This window comes from Ranitomeya imitator, chromosome 2 (genome assembly GCF_032444005.1).
Source record: "Ranitomeya imitator isolate aRanImi1 chromosome 2, aRanImi1.pri, whole genome shotgun sequence".
Classification (NCBI taxonomy): domain Eukaryota; kingdom Metazoa; phylum Chordata; class Amphibia; order Anura; family Dendrobatidae; genus Ranitomeya; species Ranitomeya imitator.
The window spans coordinates 205,895,354-205,913,943 of record NC_091283.1 but is presented as its reverse complement, the minus strand read 5'-3'; the positions used below and the strand labels follow the sequence as shown (position 1 = coordinate 205,913,943).

Below are 18,590 nucleotides of genomic sequence, written 5' to 3'. Positions count from 1 at the left end.
TTGACCGCATGTTGTCTGCTCACAGCAACAGCTTCCAAATGCAAAACCACACACCTGGAATCCACCCCTGACCTTTTAACTACTTCATTGATTACAGGTTAACGAGGGAAACGCCTTCAGAGTTAATTGCAGCCCTTAGAGTCCATTGTCCAATTACTTTTGGTCCCTTGAAAAAGAGGACGCTATGCATTACAGAGCTATGATTCCTAAACCCTTTCTCCGATTTGGATGTGGAAACTATCATATTGCAGCTGGGAGTGTGCACTTTCAGCCCATATTACATATATAATTGTATTTCTGAACATGTTTTTGTAAACAGCTAAAATAACAAAACTTGTGTCACTGTCCAAATATTTCTGGCCCTAACTGTATATAGTATACACCTGTATGTCATCTCCTGTATATAGTATATACCTGTATGTCATCTCCCTTGTATATAGTATATACCTGCTGTGTGTCATCTCCCCTGTATATAGTATATACCTGCTGTGTGTCATCTTCCCTGTATATAGTATATACCTGTATGTCATCTCCTCCTATATATAGTATATACCTGTATGTCATCTCCTCCTATATATAGTATATACCTGTATGTCATCTCCTCCTATATATAGTATATACCGTATGTCATCTCCTTCTATATATAGTATATACCTGTATGTCATCTCCTCCTGTATATAGTATATACCTGTGTGTCATCTCCCCTGTATATAGTATATATCTGTGTGTCATCTCCTCCTGTATATACCTGTATGTCATCTTCTATATATAGCATATACCTGTATGTCATCTCCTCCTGTATATAGTATATATCTGTGTGTCATCTCTCCTGTATATAGTATATACCTGTGTGATCTCCTGTATTAGACCTCGTTCACACGTTATTTGCTCAGTATTTTTACCTCAGTATTTGTAAGATAAATTGGCAGCCTGATAAATCCCCAGCCAACAGGAAGCCCTCCCCCTGGCAGTATATATTAGCTCACACATACACATAATAGACAGGTCATATGACTGACAGCTGCCGTATTTCCTATATGGTACATTTGTTGCTCTTGTAGTTTGTCTGCTTATTAATCAGATTTTTATTTTTGAAGGATAATACCAGACTTGTGTGTGTTTTAGGGCGAGTTTTGTTTGTCAAGTTGTGTGTGTTGAGTTGTGTGTGGCAACATGCATGTAGCGACTTTTGTGAGATGAGTTGTGTGGCAACATGCGTGTAGCAACTTTTTGTGTGTCGAGTTGCATGTGACAGGTTAGTGTAGCAAGTTGTGTGCAGCAAGTTTTGCGCATGGCGAGTTTTGCGCTTGGTGAGTTTTAGGTCTGGTGCCTTTTGAGTATGTGCAAGTTTTGTGTGAGGCAACTTTTGCATGTGTTGCAAATTTTGCGCATGTGGCAATTTTTCCGCGTGTGCAAGTTTTGCGTGTGGCGAGTTTTCCATGAGGTGAGTTTTGCACTTGTGGCGAGTTTTGCGTGAGCCTAGTTTTGCATGTGGCGAGTTTTGCGCGTGGCAAGTTTTGAGCGGCGACTTTTGTGTTTCGACTTTTATGTGGCGAGGTTGGTGTATGTGTGGTGAAATGTGTGCTGAGGGTGGTATATGTGTTCAAGCACGTGGTAGTGTGTGGCGCATTTTGTGTGTGTGTTCATATCCCCATGTGTGGCGAGTATCTCATGTCGGGGCCCCACCTTAGCAACTGATCGGTATATACTCTTTTGCGCCATCGCTCTCATTCTTTAAGTCCCCCTTGTTCACATCTGGCAGCTGTCAATTTGCCTCCAACACTTTTCCTTTCATTTTTCCCCATTATGTAAAGCGCAGAGTTAAAATTTCACCTCACAACATAGCCTATGACGCTCTCAGGGTCCAGACATGTGACTGTGCAAAATTTTGTGGCTGTAGCTGCGACGCCTCCAACACTTTTCATTTCACTTTTTTCCCCATTATGTAGATAGGGGCAAAATTGTTTGGTGAATTGGAACGCGCGGGGTTAAAATTTCGCCTCACAATATAGCCCATGACGCTCTCGGGGTCCAGACGTGTGACTGTGCAAAATTTTGTGGCTGTAGCTGCGACGGTGCAGATGCCAATCCCGGACATACATACACACACACACATACAGCTTTATATAGTAGATTGAAGGCATACTGAACCAGCATGGCTAACACAGCATCTTACAGGGGCATGCTATTCCATCCGGTTTGCATTTAGTTGGACCATCATTTATTTTTCAACAGGACAATGACCCCAAACACACCTCCAGGCTGTGTAAGGGCTATTTGACCAAGAAGGAGAGTGATGGGGTGCTACGCCAGATGACCTGTTTGTTTGGGGTGAGCTGGACCGCAGAGTGAAGGCAAAAGGGCCAACAAGTGCTAAGCATCTCTGGGAACGCCTTCAAGATTGTTGGAAGAAGATTCCCGGTGACTACTTCTTGAAGCTCATCAAGAGAATGCCAAGAGTGTGCAAAGCAGTCATCAAAGCAATAGGTGGCTACTTTGAAGAACCTAGAATATAAGACATATTTTCAGTTGTTTCACACTTTTTTTGTTAAGTACGGTATATAATTCCACATGTGTTAATTCATAGTTTTGACGCCTTCAGTGTGAATTTACCAATTTTCATAGTCATAAAAATACAGAAAAATCTTTAAATGAGAAGGTGTGTCCAAACTTTTGGTCTGTACTGTATATACCTGGATGGGAACATATATACCAGGATGGGGGACGTATATACCAGGATGGGGGATATATACCAGGATGGAAGACATGCATACCAGGATGGGGGACATATACCGTACAGACCAAAAGTTTGGACATACCTTCTCATGTAAAGATTTTTCTGTCTTTTCATGACTATAAAAATTATACATTCACACTGAAGGCATCAAAACTATGAATTAACACATGTGGAATTATATACTTAACAAAAAAGTGTGAAACAACTGAAAATATGTCTTATATTCTAGGTTCATCAAAGTAGCCACCTTTTGCTTTGATGACTGCTTTGCACACTCTTGGCATTCTCTTGACGAGCTTCAAGAGGTAGTCACCGGGAATGGTCTTCCAGCAATCTTGAAGGAGTTCCCAGAGATGCTTAGCACTTGTTGGCCCTTTTGCCTTCACTCTGCGGTCCAGCTGACCCCAAACCATCTCGATTGGGTTCAGGTCTGGTGACTGTGGAGGCCAGGTCATCTGGCGTAGCACCCCATCACTCTCCTTCTTGGTCAAATAGCCCTTACACAGCCTGGAGGTGTGTTTGGGGTCATTATCCTGTTGAAAAATAAACGATGGTCCAACTAAACGCAAATCGGATGGAATAGCATGCCGCTGCAAGATGCTGTGGTAGTGATGCTGGTTCAGTATGCCTTCAATTTTAAATAAATCCCCAACAGTGTCACCAGCAAAGCACCCCCACACCATCACACCTCCTCCTCCATGCTTCACGGTGGGAACCAGGCATGTAGAGTCCATCCGTTCACCTTTTCTGTGTCGTACAAAGACATGGTGGTTGGAACAAAGATCTCAAATTTGTACTCATCAGACCAAAGCACAGATTTCCACTGGTCTAATGTTCATTCCTTGTGTTCTTTAGCCCAAACAAGTCTCTTCTGCTTGTTGCCTTAGCAGTGTTTTCCTAGCAGCTATTCTACCATGAAGGCCTGCTGCACAGTCTCCTCTTAACAGCTGTTGTAGAGATGCGTCTGCTGCTAGAACTCTGTGTGGCATTGACCTGGTCTCTAATCCGAGCTGCTGTTAACCTGCGATTTCTGAGGCTGGTGACTCGGATAAACTTATCCTCAGAAGCAGAGGTGACTCTTGGTCTTCCTTTCCTGGGGCAGTCCTCATGTGAGCCAGTTTCTTTGTAGCACTTGATGGTTTTTGCAACTGCACTTGGGGACACTTTCAAAGTTTGCCCAATTTTTCGGACTGACTGACCTTCATTTCTTAAAGTAATGATGACCACTCGTTTTTCTTTACTTAGCTGCTTTTTTCTTGCCATAATACAAATTGTAACAGTCTATTCAGTAGGACTATCAGCTGTGTATCCACCAGACTTCTGCACAACACAACTGATGGTCCCAACCCCATTTATAAGGCAATAAATCCCACTTATTAAACCTGACAGGGCACACCTGTGAAGTGAAAACCATTCCCGGTGACTACCTCTTGAAGCTCATCAAGAGAATGCCAAGAGTGTGCAAAGCAGTCAGCAAAGCAAAAGGTGGCTACTTTGAAGAACCTAGAATATAAGACATATTTTCAGTTGTTTTCACACTTTTATGTTAAGTATATAATTCCACATGCGTTAATTTATAGTTTTGATGCCTTCAGTGTGAATGTACAATTTTCATAGTCATGAAAATACAGAAACATCTTTAAATGAGAAGGTGTGTCCAAACTTTTGGTCTGCACTGTATACAAGGATGGGGGACATATATACCAGGATGGGGGACATATATACCAGGATGGGGGACCTATATACCTGGAAGGGGCCCAAGAATGGCAACATTAGTATATGATTTGGGTAATCATCTATGTCCTTACAGGATTTAGAATGCTACAAGGGCCCATACATCTGACCAACATGAAGGGGGGGGTGCCCAGGTCCACATTTTGCATCGGGGCCCATCGGACTCTAATTCCGCCACTGAGGACTGCTACACTGAAAGTGCGACTACTGCGAGAAAATGAACTTTATTCCTCCTGGGAGCTGCCGGCTTTCAGTCATAGAGGGCGCTCACGGAAGGGCTACAGCCACCACTCACAGCATTGTGATTGGCGTCTGTAAGCATGCGCAGCACTTTGATAGCTTGTGCTGCATAGATGTGCTGCAGAGCGAGCTGTCACTATAAATGCCGTGGCGTGATAACAGCCTCCGTCCACTGTGTACTGAGCGGTGACTGTAGCCACTCCGGGCATGCCTCTATAACTCAAAGCCGGAGGTTCCCGGGAGTAATAACGTTCATTTTCTCCCGGGTGCTGCACTGCTTCCTAATGGTATTATCCTGCAGATTAACCGTATATGTGCAGGTGAATTGCGTTTGGGGACATGACAGGTTCCCGTTAAATGCCAAGGTTGAGTCCCATTATATGCCAAGGTTGAGTCCCATTATATTTGCGGATAATCTGGGATCCTGGAAGATGCAGGGTTAACCGTTACTCACTTTTTTGCGATTCAGCATTGGCCACGTAGATGAATCCATCCACAACTTTGCACACTTCCTTCACTTGCGGGATCAGGCTGTAGGCAGCTGCCGGTTCTCCGTTTACCGAGCGCCCGGAGACAAACATCTTATTGACGGCCGCACTCTGTTCTGTGCGAGCTCTGTCCCGTTCTGAACTAAGAACAAGATTAAAAAGAAAGATTATTCAGCAGAATATTAAGCTCCATGATGATAACACTGACCAAGATAATGATGAGTACGTCCATCGTTAATCCCTTTCCATCACGGCCAGATTTGATTTTTATGCTTTTGGTTTTTCCTCCCCTATCTGTAATTCTTTTTTAGTTTAGTTTTCTGGGATGAGTTCTGGTTGAGAATGTCACCACTTCTGATACCAAACTTGTCGTTTGTGATTTGTTTTTTTCTTTCAGTGGTTTACATACGGAATTTTTTGCTTGTTTGTTTTTTGCACCCTTTTGAGATGTGTTCTTGTGTTTTGTACTTTTTTTTCTCTCTTAGCAGCGTTTATCATACGGGGTTGTTAATTTAGTATTATGGCAGATTGGACTTTTACGGATGTGACAATAGGAAATATGCCAATTTTTTATTTCTTTATTCTTAAATTGGAAAAAAGGGTGATCCGAATTGTTATATTTTTTATACATTTTTTTTTTTCTTTTAAAGCTATATTTATTTTTTACTTTACTTATTGTTTCCTTGGGGAACTTGAACAACTTTGAAAAACAACCCCGCTTTATGTCAACTGGCCCAAGCCAGGGTGTCCCAACCGGAGAGCAGGACTCAAGATGCTTAAAGGCTATCTGTCACCAGGTTTTTGCTATCCCAATTGTGAGCAGCATGATGTAGGGGCAGAGACCCTGATTCCAGATATGTATTATTTACTGGACTGCTTGCTGTAGTTTTGATAAAATCACTGTTTTCTCTGCTGCAGATCTAGAGTTTCTCTGAATGCTGAGCGCTGTATGACCCCGCCCACACTCCTGATTGGCAGCTCACACAGAAATCTGCCAATCAGTGGTGTTGGCGGGGTTATACACAGCTCAGCATTCTGTCCTCTGCTAGATCTACAGCAGAGAAAACAGTGATTTTATCAAAATTGCAGCAAGCAGCCCAGTAAGTGACACATCACTGGAATAAGGGTTTCTACCCCTGCATCAGAGTCACTTAATTTCCCCACAGAAATAAATACCATATCTTTGAATTCCTATTTTAGGTAATTGAAATAGGACTGTTATTGCAGAAAACAAGTCATAGTGACATGTCGGAAAATAGACTTAATCACAAATAAATGTAAACGGGTGCACTATTCGTTGGTGTAGAAACAATAAGAAAGAGGGGTGCACGACCTAGTCTATATAAAGCAATATTTGACAACAAGCAGAAAGTTAGACTAATTGGGGTATGCGCAACCACATCTACTATATAATTGTCTAAGAGTCACTTCCGTCTTTCTGTCCTTCTGTCTTTCTTTCTGTCACGGATATTCATTGGTCGCGGCCTTTGTCTGTCATGGAATCCAAGTCGCTGATTTGCCACGACCAATCAGCGACGGGCGCAGTCCGGCGGCCACATGGCCGCTCCTTCCTTCTCGCAGTCTGTGCCCGCTCCGTACTCCCCTCCAGTCAGCCCTCACACAGGGTTAATGGCAGCGCTAATGGACCACGTTATGCCGCGGTGTAACGCACTCCATTAACGCTGCTATTAACCCTGTGTGACCAACTTTTTTACTATTGATGCTGCCTATGCAGCCTCAATAGTAAAAAGATCTAATGTTAAAAATAATGAAAAAAATAATCATATACTCACATTCCGGCGCCTTTTGTCGCTCCTCGTGACGCTCCGGTAACCGCTCCATGCAAGCGGCAGGTTCCGGTGGCAAGGACGGTATGCGACAAGGACCTGCCATGACGTCACGGTCATGTGACCGTGACGTCATCACAGGTCCTGCGCTCATCCAACCCTGGGACCAAAAGCTGTTGCGTGCACCACACACAGGCGACAGGACTTCAACGGAGGGTGAGTATATGTTTATTTTTTATTTTAACTCTGTATACTAAATGGCTTTGTGCTGTATACTCCGTCGCTGTGCAATATGCTACATGGCTGGGCAATATACTAAGTGGTTGGGCAATATACTACGTGGGCTGTACAATATACTACGTGGGCTGTACAATATACTACGTGGGCTGTACAATATACTACGTGGGCTGCACAATATACTATGTGGGCTGCACAATATACTACGTGGGCTGCACAATATACTACGTGGGCTGCACAATATACTACGTGGGCTGCACAATATACTACGTGGGCTGCACAATATACTACGTGGGCTGCACAATATACTACGTGGGCTGCACAATATACTACGTGGGCTGCACAATATACTACGTGGGCTGCACAATATACTATGTGGGCTGTACAATATACTACGTGGCTGGGCAATATACTACGTGGACATGCATATTCTAGAATACCCGATGCGTTACAATCGGGCCACCATCTAGTCATATATAAAAGTATCAAAAAACCTCATAAAACACATAAAAACATTTAAAAAATACAATACAAAAGTCACCCCCCACTCATAGGCTTGAGTCAAAACATGAGCCCACTGTGATTACAGAGTAAATATCACAAACAATAATGTATGTACAGTTCCATGCTAGACCCTGTGTGCACCGAAATACCCACCCTAAAGAGTATCCAGATTTGGTCCAGGCAGGCAACCTATATGTCATAGGGCCATGGATGTATAATACCCTTGATTACTGGATAAATATCCTTTAGGGTAGATAACAAACCCCACAAATAGAATTCAGATAAATACAACCTGAGTTGTTGCTGATAAAGTCATAGTCCAGAGTCCCGTGATCCTAAGGTCACTTAGTAAATAGGGCAGCCCATGAACGCACACCGGAGTCCTCTAATGCAGGGCTCAACAAAGCAGATTCCCTAAAGAAGGGGAGAGTCGGGTACCCTAAAGAGAGGGGGAGGTGGGAAGAGCAGGCCCCACGCGTATCGCCGCCGCAGCAGCTTCATGAGGGGAAGTGGCCTAGAGGGGAATAAATCATATAAATCACATACCGCTGTGTCCGGAATCAGATTGCCCAGGAGGAAAGGAAGGCACGCTATCGGCATGAATGAGTGTGCGTAGCGTCCATGATAAGGACCGCGCGTGCGCACACCGCCATTCAATACAAAACCGCGTGGGTATGGACGGAAGAGAGGGCGGAGAGAAGACAGGACATGGGAGTAAGGATTAGCGGACGGATCGCAAGCGCTGGTACCAGAATCAGATTGCCCAGGAGGAAAGGAAGGCACGCCATCGGCATATGAATGAGTGTGCGTAGCGTCCATGATAAGGACCGCGCATGCGCACACCGCGATTCAATTCAAAACTGCGTGGGTATGGACGGAGGAGAGGGCTGGACATGGGAGTAAGGATTAGAGGACAGATCGCAAGCGCTGGTACCAGTAAAATTATTTATCGTTTCATTTTCTGGGAGACATAACATTTATTTCCATATGGCTCCGACCTCCCACCTATTTGTTGGGGAGACCGGTTTATATATAATCATCTTTACATCTTGGTGGTCCCATATGGGCCTTCCTTATTCTCAGCTCAACTTTCTCCCTCCTTCCCTTGACTGGTACCAGCACTTGCGATCCTTCCTCTAATCCTTACTCTCATGTCTCGCCTTCTCTCTGCCCTCTTCATTTCGCAGGATCCAGTGCACGACGGACGAAACGTGTGTCCATCCGTCGTGATACGACACTAATACAAGTCTATGGGAAAATGCAGGATCCAGCAAATTTTCAAAAATCGACGTGTTGCAACGGCAGAGTAAAGACGGAAATGTGAAAGTAGCCTAACTTTCTTGTTGTTGTCAAATGTCAGAAATTAGATTGACGAGGGTCTGAGTGTTGAGACCCCCTCCAATTACTGAAACAAAAAGGCAAAAGTGCTCAGCTCCTTTTGGTGCCTTTTCAGCTGTGTGGGGGGGCTCACAGAAAAGTCCCTCCAAACAATGGTAACCCTACATCGGCAAGAGCAACTCTGCAGAGCAGATTACGGCCTTACGAGCCCTGAGCTCAGCTGGAAACTTCTGTCAGTGATCAGTGGGGGTCTCAGGGCGTGGAAACCCCACGTATCAAAATATCTGGAAATTCACTATAACAGATCAGAACTTTTTTCAAACAACAGTTATACTTTAAACATTAAAAGTGACGCTCTGCATTGGTTCCATTCAATCTCCATGGGACTGAAGGAAAAATTGTATATGTACGTGGCTGCCTGTCGTAACATGAAAGCATTTCCTAATAAAAGAAGTGTTGTGCATTTACCGTGTCGTAGAATAAAGGGTTAAAATATTAAATTTGTGTTCGCCATTCAGCTGGAAGGTGACACCAGAACCAACACCTATGCGGAAAGAGCACAAGACACGAAGCATTATTGGATCATCAGCGAGATACCACCACAATCCATGAGAGCAAAGCCCCTATACACATGGAATGGCTGTCGAAAGAACAATACTTGGCCAATTGTCCGGCCGGCTGCCATCTCAGCCCTTTCTCCCATACATATTGAATGGCCATTGGATGAACAATACTTGGCCAATTGTCCGGCCAGCGGCCATCTCGGCCCTTTCTCCCATACACTTTGAATGGCCGTTGGACGAACAATACTTGGCCAATTGTCCACCCAGCTGCCATCTCGGCCCTTCTCCCATACACATTGAATGGCTGTCAAACGAACGATGCTTTGCCAATTGTCCAGCCGGCTGCCATCTTGGCCCTTTCTCCCATACACATTGAATGGCTGTCAGACGAACGATGCTTTGGCCAACTGTCCGGCCAGCTGCCATCTCGGCCCTTTCTCCCATACACATTGAATGACTGTCAGTCGAACGATGCTTTGGCCAGTTGCCCGGCCAGCTGCCAAGCCGGCCCTTTCTCCCATAGACATTAAATGGCTGTAAGTTCAACGATGCTTTGGCCGATCATTCGCCAGGCGGCCATCTCGGCCCTTTCTCCCATACACATTCAATGGCTGTCGGACAAACTATACTTTGGCCGATTGTCCAGCCGGAAACTATTTCTCCCATACACAGGAGAACTCACTCAACAAAGAGCTCTTGTTTTTCTATGAAAGAGCCACCACCAGACATTATCTCTTGGGAGAACAAAGCAATCCACAGTCTGAAATTGGACATAACTCCCGCAACAATAAATAGTTCGAGGCCTCCATACATATTAGACTGTCTGCCAAACCATGGGTTTAGTCATTAGTCTAATGCATATGGGAAGCTTCACCCATCATTGTAGACCCGGACCCCTTTGCCTTACCGTTGATTTGTCTCTGCAGAATGCTGACAACTGGTAGAAGATCCGGAGAGGTCATCATCCGTGTGACCAAGGAATCATCCAGTTGTTCAAGGCCAGGACCAAACATGGCGAAGCGGGGCTCTCCCTGCATGACAAGAGACTGCAGGAATGAGGTCACCGCTCCGTAAATTGGATTCTTGGTTCGCATGGATCGTCTAGTTTTTGGGCTGCTCCGCAAGTAGCTACAACCATAAAAAACATCAGTCATAAGTGTGAACTGTGCAAAAGTTAAAAAAAACACCCACAAAGTAATATTTTAAATGAAACCATTTGAACGCTATTTATGGCTTATGTATCCAAGAATTGGTTTGGCGGTATGCCTGGTGATATAGTTATCAAGTTTTAAAGGGGTACAGATCAGCTTAAAGGGATTGCACAAAAATATTTGTTAATGCTGAAATGCCAAAGACTACCCAAAGTAAAATTAAAGAATCAATACTTTCACCAAAACCCCAGAGGACACCTGGACATCCTGGTCTTCTGCTTCTTGGTCCAGAAATGGTCACTCAACTACTCAGTGGCTGAAGGCGGGGGGGGGGGGGGGGGGTCACAGGTTTGATGATCAGTAGAATGGTGTAAATATATTTGCAGAACCTGGTCTAACAACCCCATCCGTAATCATTGGACGGGAGCCCTGAGAACCGTTTCTTACTTGACTCGGCTCTTCTTTGGATTAGCTGGCCTGACAAGCCATCACATAAACGTAAAGCCACAATGACGACATTGTTCCAGGTCGGCTAGTCAAAAGAAGAGCTCTAGATGTCAGGAGGTAGGAGTCATTTCTCACAGCTCACACCATACGGATATAGATCTCAGTCATGGCTAATGGATCTGGTCCTTCAAATCGATCTGCACCAATTCTAATGAGAAGGCATCTCTAGCTCTTTCCTTGGATTTAAGTACAGGAACAAGAAGCAGAGAACAGCAAGGACAGGGTGAGCGCCTGAGAGTGGCAGCGTCACATCTCCGGGTTTTATGAAGTCATAATTCAGCACCCAGAAGTCTAAGGAGCTTCTTCCTTCTCTGTAGCTTCTTGTGCCACCAATTTCATGCAGAGGTTGGCGTCTTACCACCCAGTATTCGGCCACTTTGGTCATCCTTGCACTCACATGGACATATAATTACACTCCTTCCCATCCGGAGATTCACATAAGCAGGAGTTCAGATCGTCCAAGTTGGGCAAGCTGTGACCATCAATGGAGGACCAGGTTGGATGATCGCGCAGTAGAAAGTACTTCCACATGAGACGGTCTTGTACCATCGACTGCCAGTATCGATTAGTCATTCCAAGGTTGCACAAATCTTGTGGAGAGAGAAACGTCAGGATGTACAACTGCATGTAAACCTAAAGAGAGCACAGAAAAACAGAGATTCTTTAGGAAAAAGAGTGCAGATCTCCTACATGTGGCAAGGGCACTCCTATAAAGAGTCCTCCACCAGCACACACTTGGGTTGGGTATTTGGTCATGTTCACATGAGGCAGATACATTGCAGATTTTCAGTACTTGTTCACTGGTGATTAATCCGCAGCCTAATAAAGTAGAAGCAAATTGTATGAGATTTTTATAACTCTTATCGGCACACAAACCAGTTGATTATCCACTGACCTGCATGAGAAAGAAATCTAAACTTTTTACTGTTTAAATTTAAAAAAAATCCCAGCTGTAAAATAATCGCAGACAAGTTGAACAAATATTTTTGGAGTTTTCTGAGAATTGACGTTATGAGACACATGTGCCTAAAGGTGACATCACGAAATCAGGCAGAGTCGGTGTTGATAAGCAGATTAAACATGTTGTCCAGAGAATCCACAGGATGTCGAATAATGCAGGTCCTAGAGGTCAGACCCCCAGCGATAATCAGTGATTGCCTATCCCGTAGATTGGTATATTGGTTTTACCGGACAACCCCTTTAAAGGTGGTCTGGCTGCTAGCGGTTGGGGTAAATTACATAGTTCGTTCCGTAGGTTGGAAAAGACCTAGGTCCATCAAGTTTAACCACTCTGGTGGTACGAGAGCTCAAAACCACTCCGGCGGTATCTGAACCTGAAGCCGCTTCACCCGCATCTGGACCTGAAGCCGCTCCGGCGGTATCTGAACCTGAAGCCGCTCCACCGGTATCTGGACCTGAAGCCGCTCCGGCGGTATCTGAACCTGAAGCCGCTCCACCGGTATCTGAACCTGAAGCCGCTCCGGCGGTATCTGAACCTGAAGCCGCTCCACGGGTATCTGAACCTGAAGCCGCTCTACCGGTATCTGAACCTGAAGCCGCTCCACCGGTATCTGAACCTGAAGCCGTTCCGGCGGTATCTGAACCTGAAGCCGCTCCACGGGTATCTGAACCTGAAGCCGCTCTACCGGTATCTGAACCTGAAGCCGCTCCACCGGTATCTGAACCTGAAGCCGCTCCACCGGTATCTGAACCTGAAGCCGCTCCACCGGTATCTGAACCTGAAGATGCTTCGCCGGTACCTAAACCTGAAGCCGCTCCACCAGTATCTGAACCTGAAGATACTTCTCCAGTACCTAAACCTGAAGCCGCTCCACCGGTATCTGAACCTGAAGCTCAGTCGCCAGTATCTAACCCAGTGCCAGAGCCGTCCTGTCTTGTGCTCCAGAATCCACACCATCAGAACAAGAACCAGCATCAGAATTCTGTTCTGCCAGTGACTCAAGAGTCCGTACCTGCAATCCTGAACCCTGGGGTCAGCATCTGCAGTGCCCGGGACTGACCAGGAGTGGTACCTGGCGGCTACCTGCAGCTAAAGCCTAACTCCGCCATCAGGAGACCTAGCGAACACTGGGCAGCCGCTTAGCCATGCCCCTCCTGAGTAAGCTCAGATTGTGGCACAGTGGGTCCACGATCCGCGTGGGTGACAGAGAATATTATGCGTAGAGGAAATCATCCAATGCTTTTTGAAAAGCTGTCATAGAGACAGCTTATAAAAAAACTAAATAGTAACTAAACTATTCCTACCTCTTGTGGTCGGCATCCCACAGTCTGACTGCTCTAACTGTAAAGAACCCTTTCCTATTTATCTCCAGGAATCGTCTTTTTTTCCCCCTGTAATGAGTGCCCCCTGGTCCACAGTATGGTCCTTGTAAGGAATAAGGCCTGCGCCGTCCTCTGTACTGACCACAAAATGAGATCTCCTCTGAGAGGTCTTTTTTCTAAGCTAAACAAACACAACTTTTCCAACCTCTCATTATAGGAGAGGCTTCCATCCCGTATAATATAGGAGAGGCCTCCATCCCGTGTAATATAGGAGAGGCCTCCATCCCGCATAATATAGGAGAGGCCTCCATCCCGCGTAATATAGGAGAGGCCTCCATCCCGCGTAATATAGGAGAGGCCTCCATCCCGCGTAATATATGAGAGGCCTCCATCCCGCGTAATATAGGAGAGACCTCCATCCCCTGTAATATATGAGAGGCCTCCATCCCGTGTAATATATGAGAGGCCTCCATCCCGTGTAATATAGGAGAGGCCTCCATCCCGTGTAATATATGAGAGGCCTCCATCCCGTGTAATATATGAGAGGCCTCCATCCCGTGTAATATAGGAGAGGCCTCCATCCCGTGTAATATAGGAGAGGCCTCCATCCCGTGTAATATAGGAGAGGCCTCCATCCCGTGTAATATAGGAGAGGCCTCCATCCCGTGTAATATAGGAGGCCTCCATCCCGTGTAATATAGGAGAGGCCTCCATCCCGTGTAATATAGGAGAGGCCTCCATCCCGTGTAATATAGGAGAGGCCTCCATCCCCTGTAATATAGGAGAGGCCTCCATCCCCTGTAATATAGGAGAGGCCTCCATCCCCTGTAATATAGGAGAGGCCTCCATCCCCTGTAATATAGGAGAGGCCTCCATCCCCTGTAATATAGGAGAGGCCTCCATCCCGTGTAATATAGGAGAGGCCTCCATCCCGTGTAATATAGGAGAGGCCTCCATCCCGTGTAATATAGGAGAAGCCTCCATCCCGTGTAATATATGAGAGGCCTCCATCCCGTGTAATATAGGAGAGGCCTCCATCCCGTGTAATATAGGAGAGGCCTCCATCCCGTTTAATATAGGAGAGGCCTGCATCCCGTGTAATATAGGAGAGGCCTCCATCCCGTGTAATATAGGAGAGGCCTCCATCCCATGTAATATAGGAGAGGCCTGTCTACCAGTACAGATCCCTGCAGTTCCCACTGCTCCCAGTACAGGTCCCTGCGGTCCCCACTCCTCCCAGTACAGATCCCTGCGGTCCCCACTCCTCCCAGTACAGATCCCTGCGGTCCCCACTCCTCCCAGTACAGATCCCTGCGGTCCCCACTCCTCCCAGTACAGATCCCTGCGGTCCCCACTCCTCCCAGTACAGATCCCTGCGGTCCCCACTCCTCCCAGTACAGATCCCTGCGGTCCCCACTCCTCCCAGTACAGATCCCTGCGGTCCCCACTCCTCCCAGTACAGATCCCTGCGGTCCCCACTGCTCCCAGTACAGATCCCTGCGGTCCCCAGTGCTCCCAGTACAGATCCCTGCGGTCCCCATTGCTCCCAGTACAGATCCCTGCGGTCCCCACTCCTCCCAGTACAGATCCCTGCGGTCCCCACTCCTCCCAGTACAGATCCCTGCGGTCCCCACTCCTCCCAGTACAGATCCCTGCGGTCCCCACTACTCCCAGTACAGATCCCTGCGGTCCCCATAGCTCCCAGTACAGATCCCTGCGGTCCCCACTGCTCCCAGTACAGATCCCTGCGGTCCCCACTGCTCCCAGTACAGATCCCTGTGGTCCCCACTGCTCCCAGTACAGATCCCTGCGGTCCCCATTGCTCCCAGTACAGATCCCTGCGGTCCTCATTGCTCCCAGTACAGATCCCTGCGGTCCCCACTCCTCCCAGTACAGATCCCTGCGGTCCTCATTGCTCCCAGTACAGATCCCTGCGGTCCCCATAGCTCCCAGTACAGATCCCTGCGGTCCCCAGTGCTCCCAGTACAGATCCCTGCGGTCCCCACTGCTCCCAGTACAGATCCCTGCGGTCCCCACTGCTCCCAGTACAGATCCCTGCGGTCCCCACTCCTCCCAGTACAGATCCCTGCGGTCCTCATTGCTCCCAGTACAGATCCCTGCGGTCCCCATAGCTCCCAGTACAGATCCCTGCGGTCCCCAGTGCTCCCAGTACAGATCCCTGCGGTCCCCACTGCTCCCAGTACAGATCCCTGCGGTCCCCACTGCTCCCAGTACAGATCCCTGCGGTCCCCATAGCTCCCAGTACAGATCCCTGCGGTCCCCACTGCTCCCAGTACAGATCCCTGCGGTCCCCATAGCTCCCAGTACAGATCCCTGCGGTCCCCACTGCTCCCAGTACAGATCCCTGCGGTCCCCACTGCTCCCAGTACAGATCCCTGCGGTCCCCATAGCTCCCAGTACAGATCCCTGCGGTCCCCACTGCTCCCAGTACAGATCCCTGCGGTCCCCACTACTCCCAGTACAGATCCCCGCAGTCAATAAAAATTGGCACCCAAACAAACCGGTGCACAGACCTTATCATTCACGGTACTCACCGGTAACATGTCCAGGGGACTGTCCTGCTGCAGACTATCACTCCCATCCTCCAGCTTCCCCCTCACACTGTGCAGATAACGATCTCTTAACTGTCTGAAGCCATTAATGACAGCAGCTTCAAACCGGCTCCACTCCGGCTCAGCGCCCCCGTCCGCCATGCTGCTCCCCGGTAACGTGCGGCCGCACAATCACAGCCCGGTCTCTCCAATGGCTTCCTGCCTGGCTTCCAGCATCACCACAGCAGTGTCACTGGCTGAACCGTGCACTTCCTGGTCATGTGACCTGCCCCTAGCAACGCCATTTGTGTACATAGCAACGCAGCAGCGTGTACAGGGACACGTACAGCTGCCTGAGGTGCCACATACGTGTTAACCCCTTACTCTCCATGGCAATTTTCTGTTTTAGCGTTTTCGTTTTTTCCTCTTTGTTTTTCTATGAAGCATACCTTTTTTGCGAGACAGATAATTTATATTTTGATAGATCGGACTTTTACAGACACAACAGTACCAAACATGCATTTTTTTGGGGGGGAGGGGACCTAGAAAAAGAGGACTGACTTAAAATTTTATGTATTTTTTTTACTTCTTTGTATTCCTTTATACGGAACTTGACCCTGCGTCAGAGATAAAAATGACCTCCCCATGTGACCCTGCTCATAACCTGCTCATGGCAATACCAAGCATGGACAGGTATATATATATATATATATATACACACCTCTATCTATCTGTCTATCTATATATATATGTACTAGATGGTGGCCCGATTCTAACGCATCGGGTATTCTAGAATATGTATGTGTGTATATAGCAGCCACATAGTATATAGCACAGGCCACGTAGTATATAGGAGCCATGTAGTATATAGCAAATACTACGTGGCCTGTGCTATATACTATGTGGCTGCTATATACATACAAATTGTAGAATACCCGATGCGTTAATACAGGCCACGCAATATATAACACAGCCCATGCAGTATATAGCAGCCACGCAGTATATAACACAGGCGATGTTGTATATAACACAGCCCACGCAGTATATAACACAGCCTACGCAGTATATAACACAGCCCACGCAGTATATAGCACAGCCCACGTACTATATAACACAACCCACGTAGTATATAATACAGGCGACGTAGTATATAACACAGCCCACGTACTATATAACACAGCCCACGCTCTATATAACACAGGGCACGTAGTATATAGCACAGCCCACGGAGTAAATCACACAGCCCACGGAGTAAATCACACAGCCCACGGAGTATATAACACTGCCCATGTAGTATATAGCAGCCACGCAGTATATAACACAGCCCACGCAGTATTTAGCAGTGTGTGCACCATATCCCTGTTAAAAAAATAATTAAAATAAAAAATAGTTATATACTCACCTCGTGGGATCCAGCAAAACTCTGGCGATGCACACGCGGCTGCTGCCATCTTCCGTTCCCAGGATGCATTGCGAAATTACCCAGATGATTTAGCGGTCTCGCGAGACCGCTAAGTTTTCTGGGTAATTTTGCAATGCATCTCAGGGAACGGAAGATGGCGGCCAGCGCGAGCGCATCGTCACACAACAAAAGGTGAGCATAGCAGGTTTTTTGTTTTTTTTATTATTTTTAACATTACATCTTTTTACTATTGATGCTGCATAGGCAGCATCAATAGTAAAAAAGTTGGGGACACACAGGGTTAATAGCAGTGGTAACAGAGTGCGTTACCCACGGCCCGTTACCGCTGGCATTAACCCTGTGTGAGCGGTGACTAGAGGGGATTACGGAGCAGGCGCCGGGCACTGACTGCGGGGAGTAGGGGACGGTGACTGGAGGGGATTACGGAGCAGGCGCCGGGCACTGACTGCGGGGAGTAGGGGACGGTGACTGGAGGGGATTACGGAGCGGGCGCCGGGCACTGACTGCAGGGGAGTAGGGGACGGTGACTGGAGGGGATTACGGAGCGGGCGCCGGGCACTGACTGCAGGGGAGTAGGGGACGGTGACTGGAGGGGATTACGGAGCGGGCGCCGGGCACTGACTGCAGGGGAGTAGGGGACGGTGACTGGAGGGGATTATGGAGCGGGCGTCGGGCACTGACTGTGGGGAGTAGGGGTGGGACTAATCGGACTGTGCCCGTCACTGATTGGTCGCGACAGCCAAGACAGGCAGCTGGCGAGACCAATGAGCGACGCGGAATTTCCGTTACGGAAGTTGCCGACAGAAAGACGGAAGTACACCTTAGACAATTATATATATATATAGATATATTTTCGTGGTGAAAAAAAAAAACATAAGTTTGCAAAAAAAAAATAATTCGATTTTGTCACCATCTTCTGAGGTGTGTAACGTTTTCATTTTAGGCAGATGGAGCCGTGTGACAGATTTTTTTTTTGCACGGAGAGAACATTTTTCTTGATACCATTTTGAAAAAAGCAATATATAATAACAATTTGAACGCATCAA

At 47.0% G+C, this 18,590-nt stretch overlaps 1 protein-coding gene across 1 annotated transcript in view; it reads right to left on the bottom strand.

Moving 5' to 3' along the window:
* The window catches only part of FBXO4 (F-box protein 4), a 31,547-nt gene extending 15,173 nt beyond the window's left edge, over positions 1 to 16,374 (bottom strand). Inside the window, exons 1-5 of the mRNA XM_069748525.1 lie at positions 16,125 to 16,374; positions 11,684 to 11,919; positions 10,536 to 10,756; positions 9,534 to 9,609; positions 5,166 to 5,341 (exon numbers count right to left, since the gene is read on the bottom strand). Of these exons, the coding sequence (XP_069604626.1) occupies positions 5,166 to 5,341; positions 9,534 to 9,609; positions 10,536 to 10,756; positions 11,684 to 11,919; positions 16,125 to 16,283 (868 nt within the window). The 5' untranslated portion in view covers positions 16,284 to 16,374. The remainder of the gene's footprint in view (positions 1 to 5,165; positions 5,342 to 9,533; positions 9,610 to 10,535; positions 10,757 to 11,683; positions 11,920 to 16,124) is intronic.
* Between the last annotated feature and the right edge of the window lie 2,216 nt (positions 16,375 to 18,590).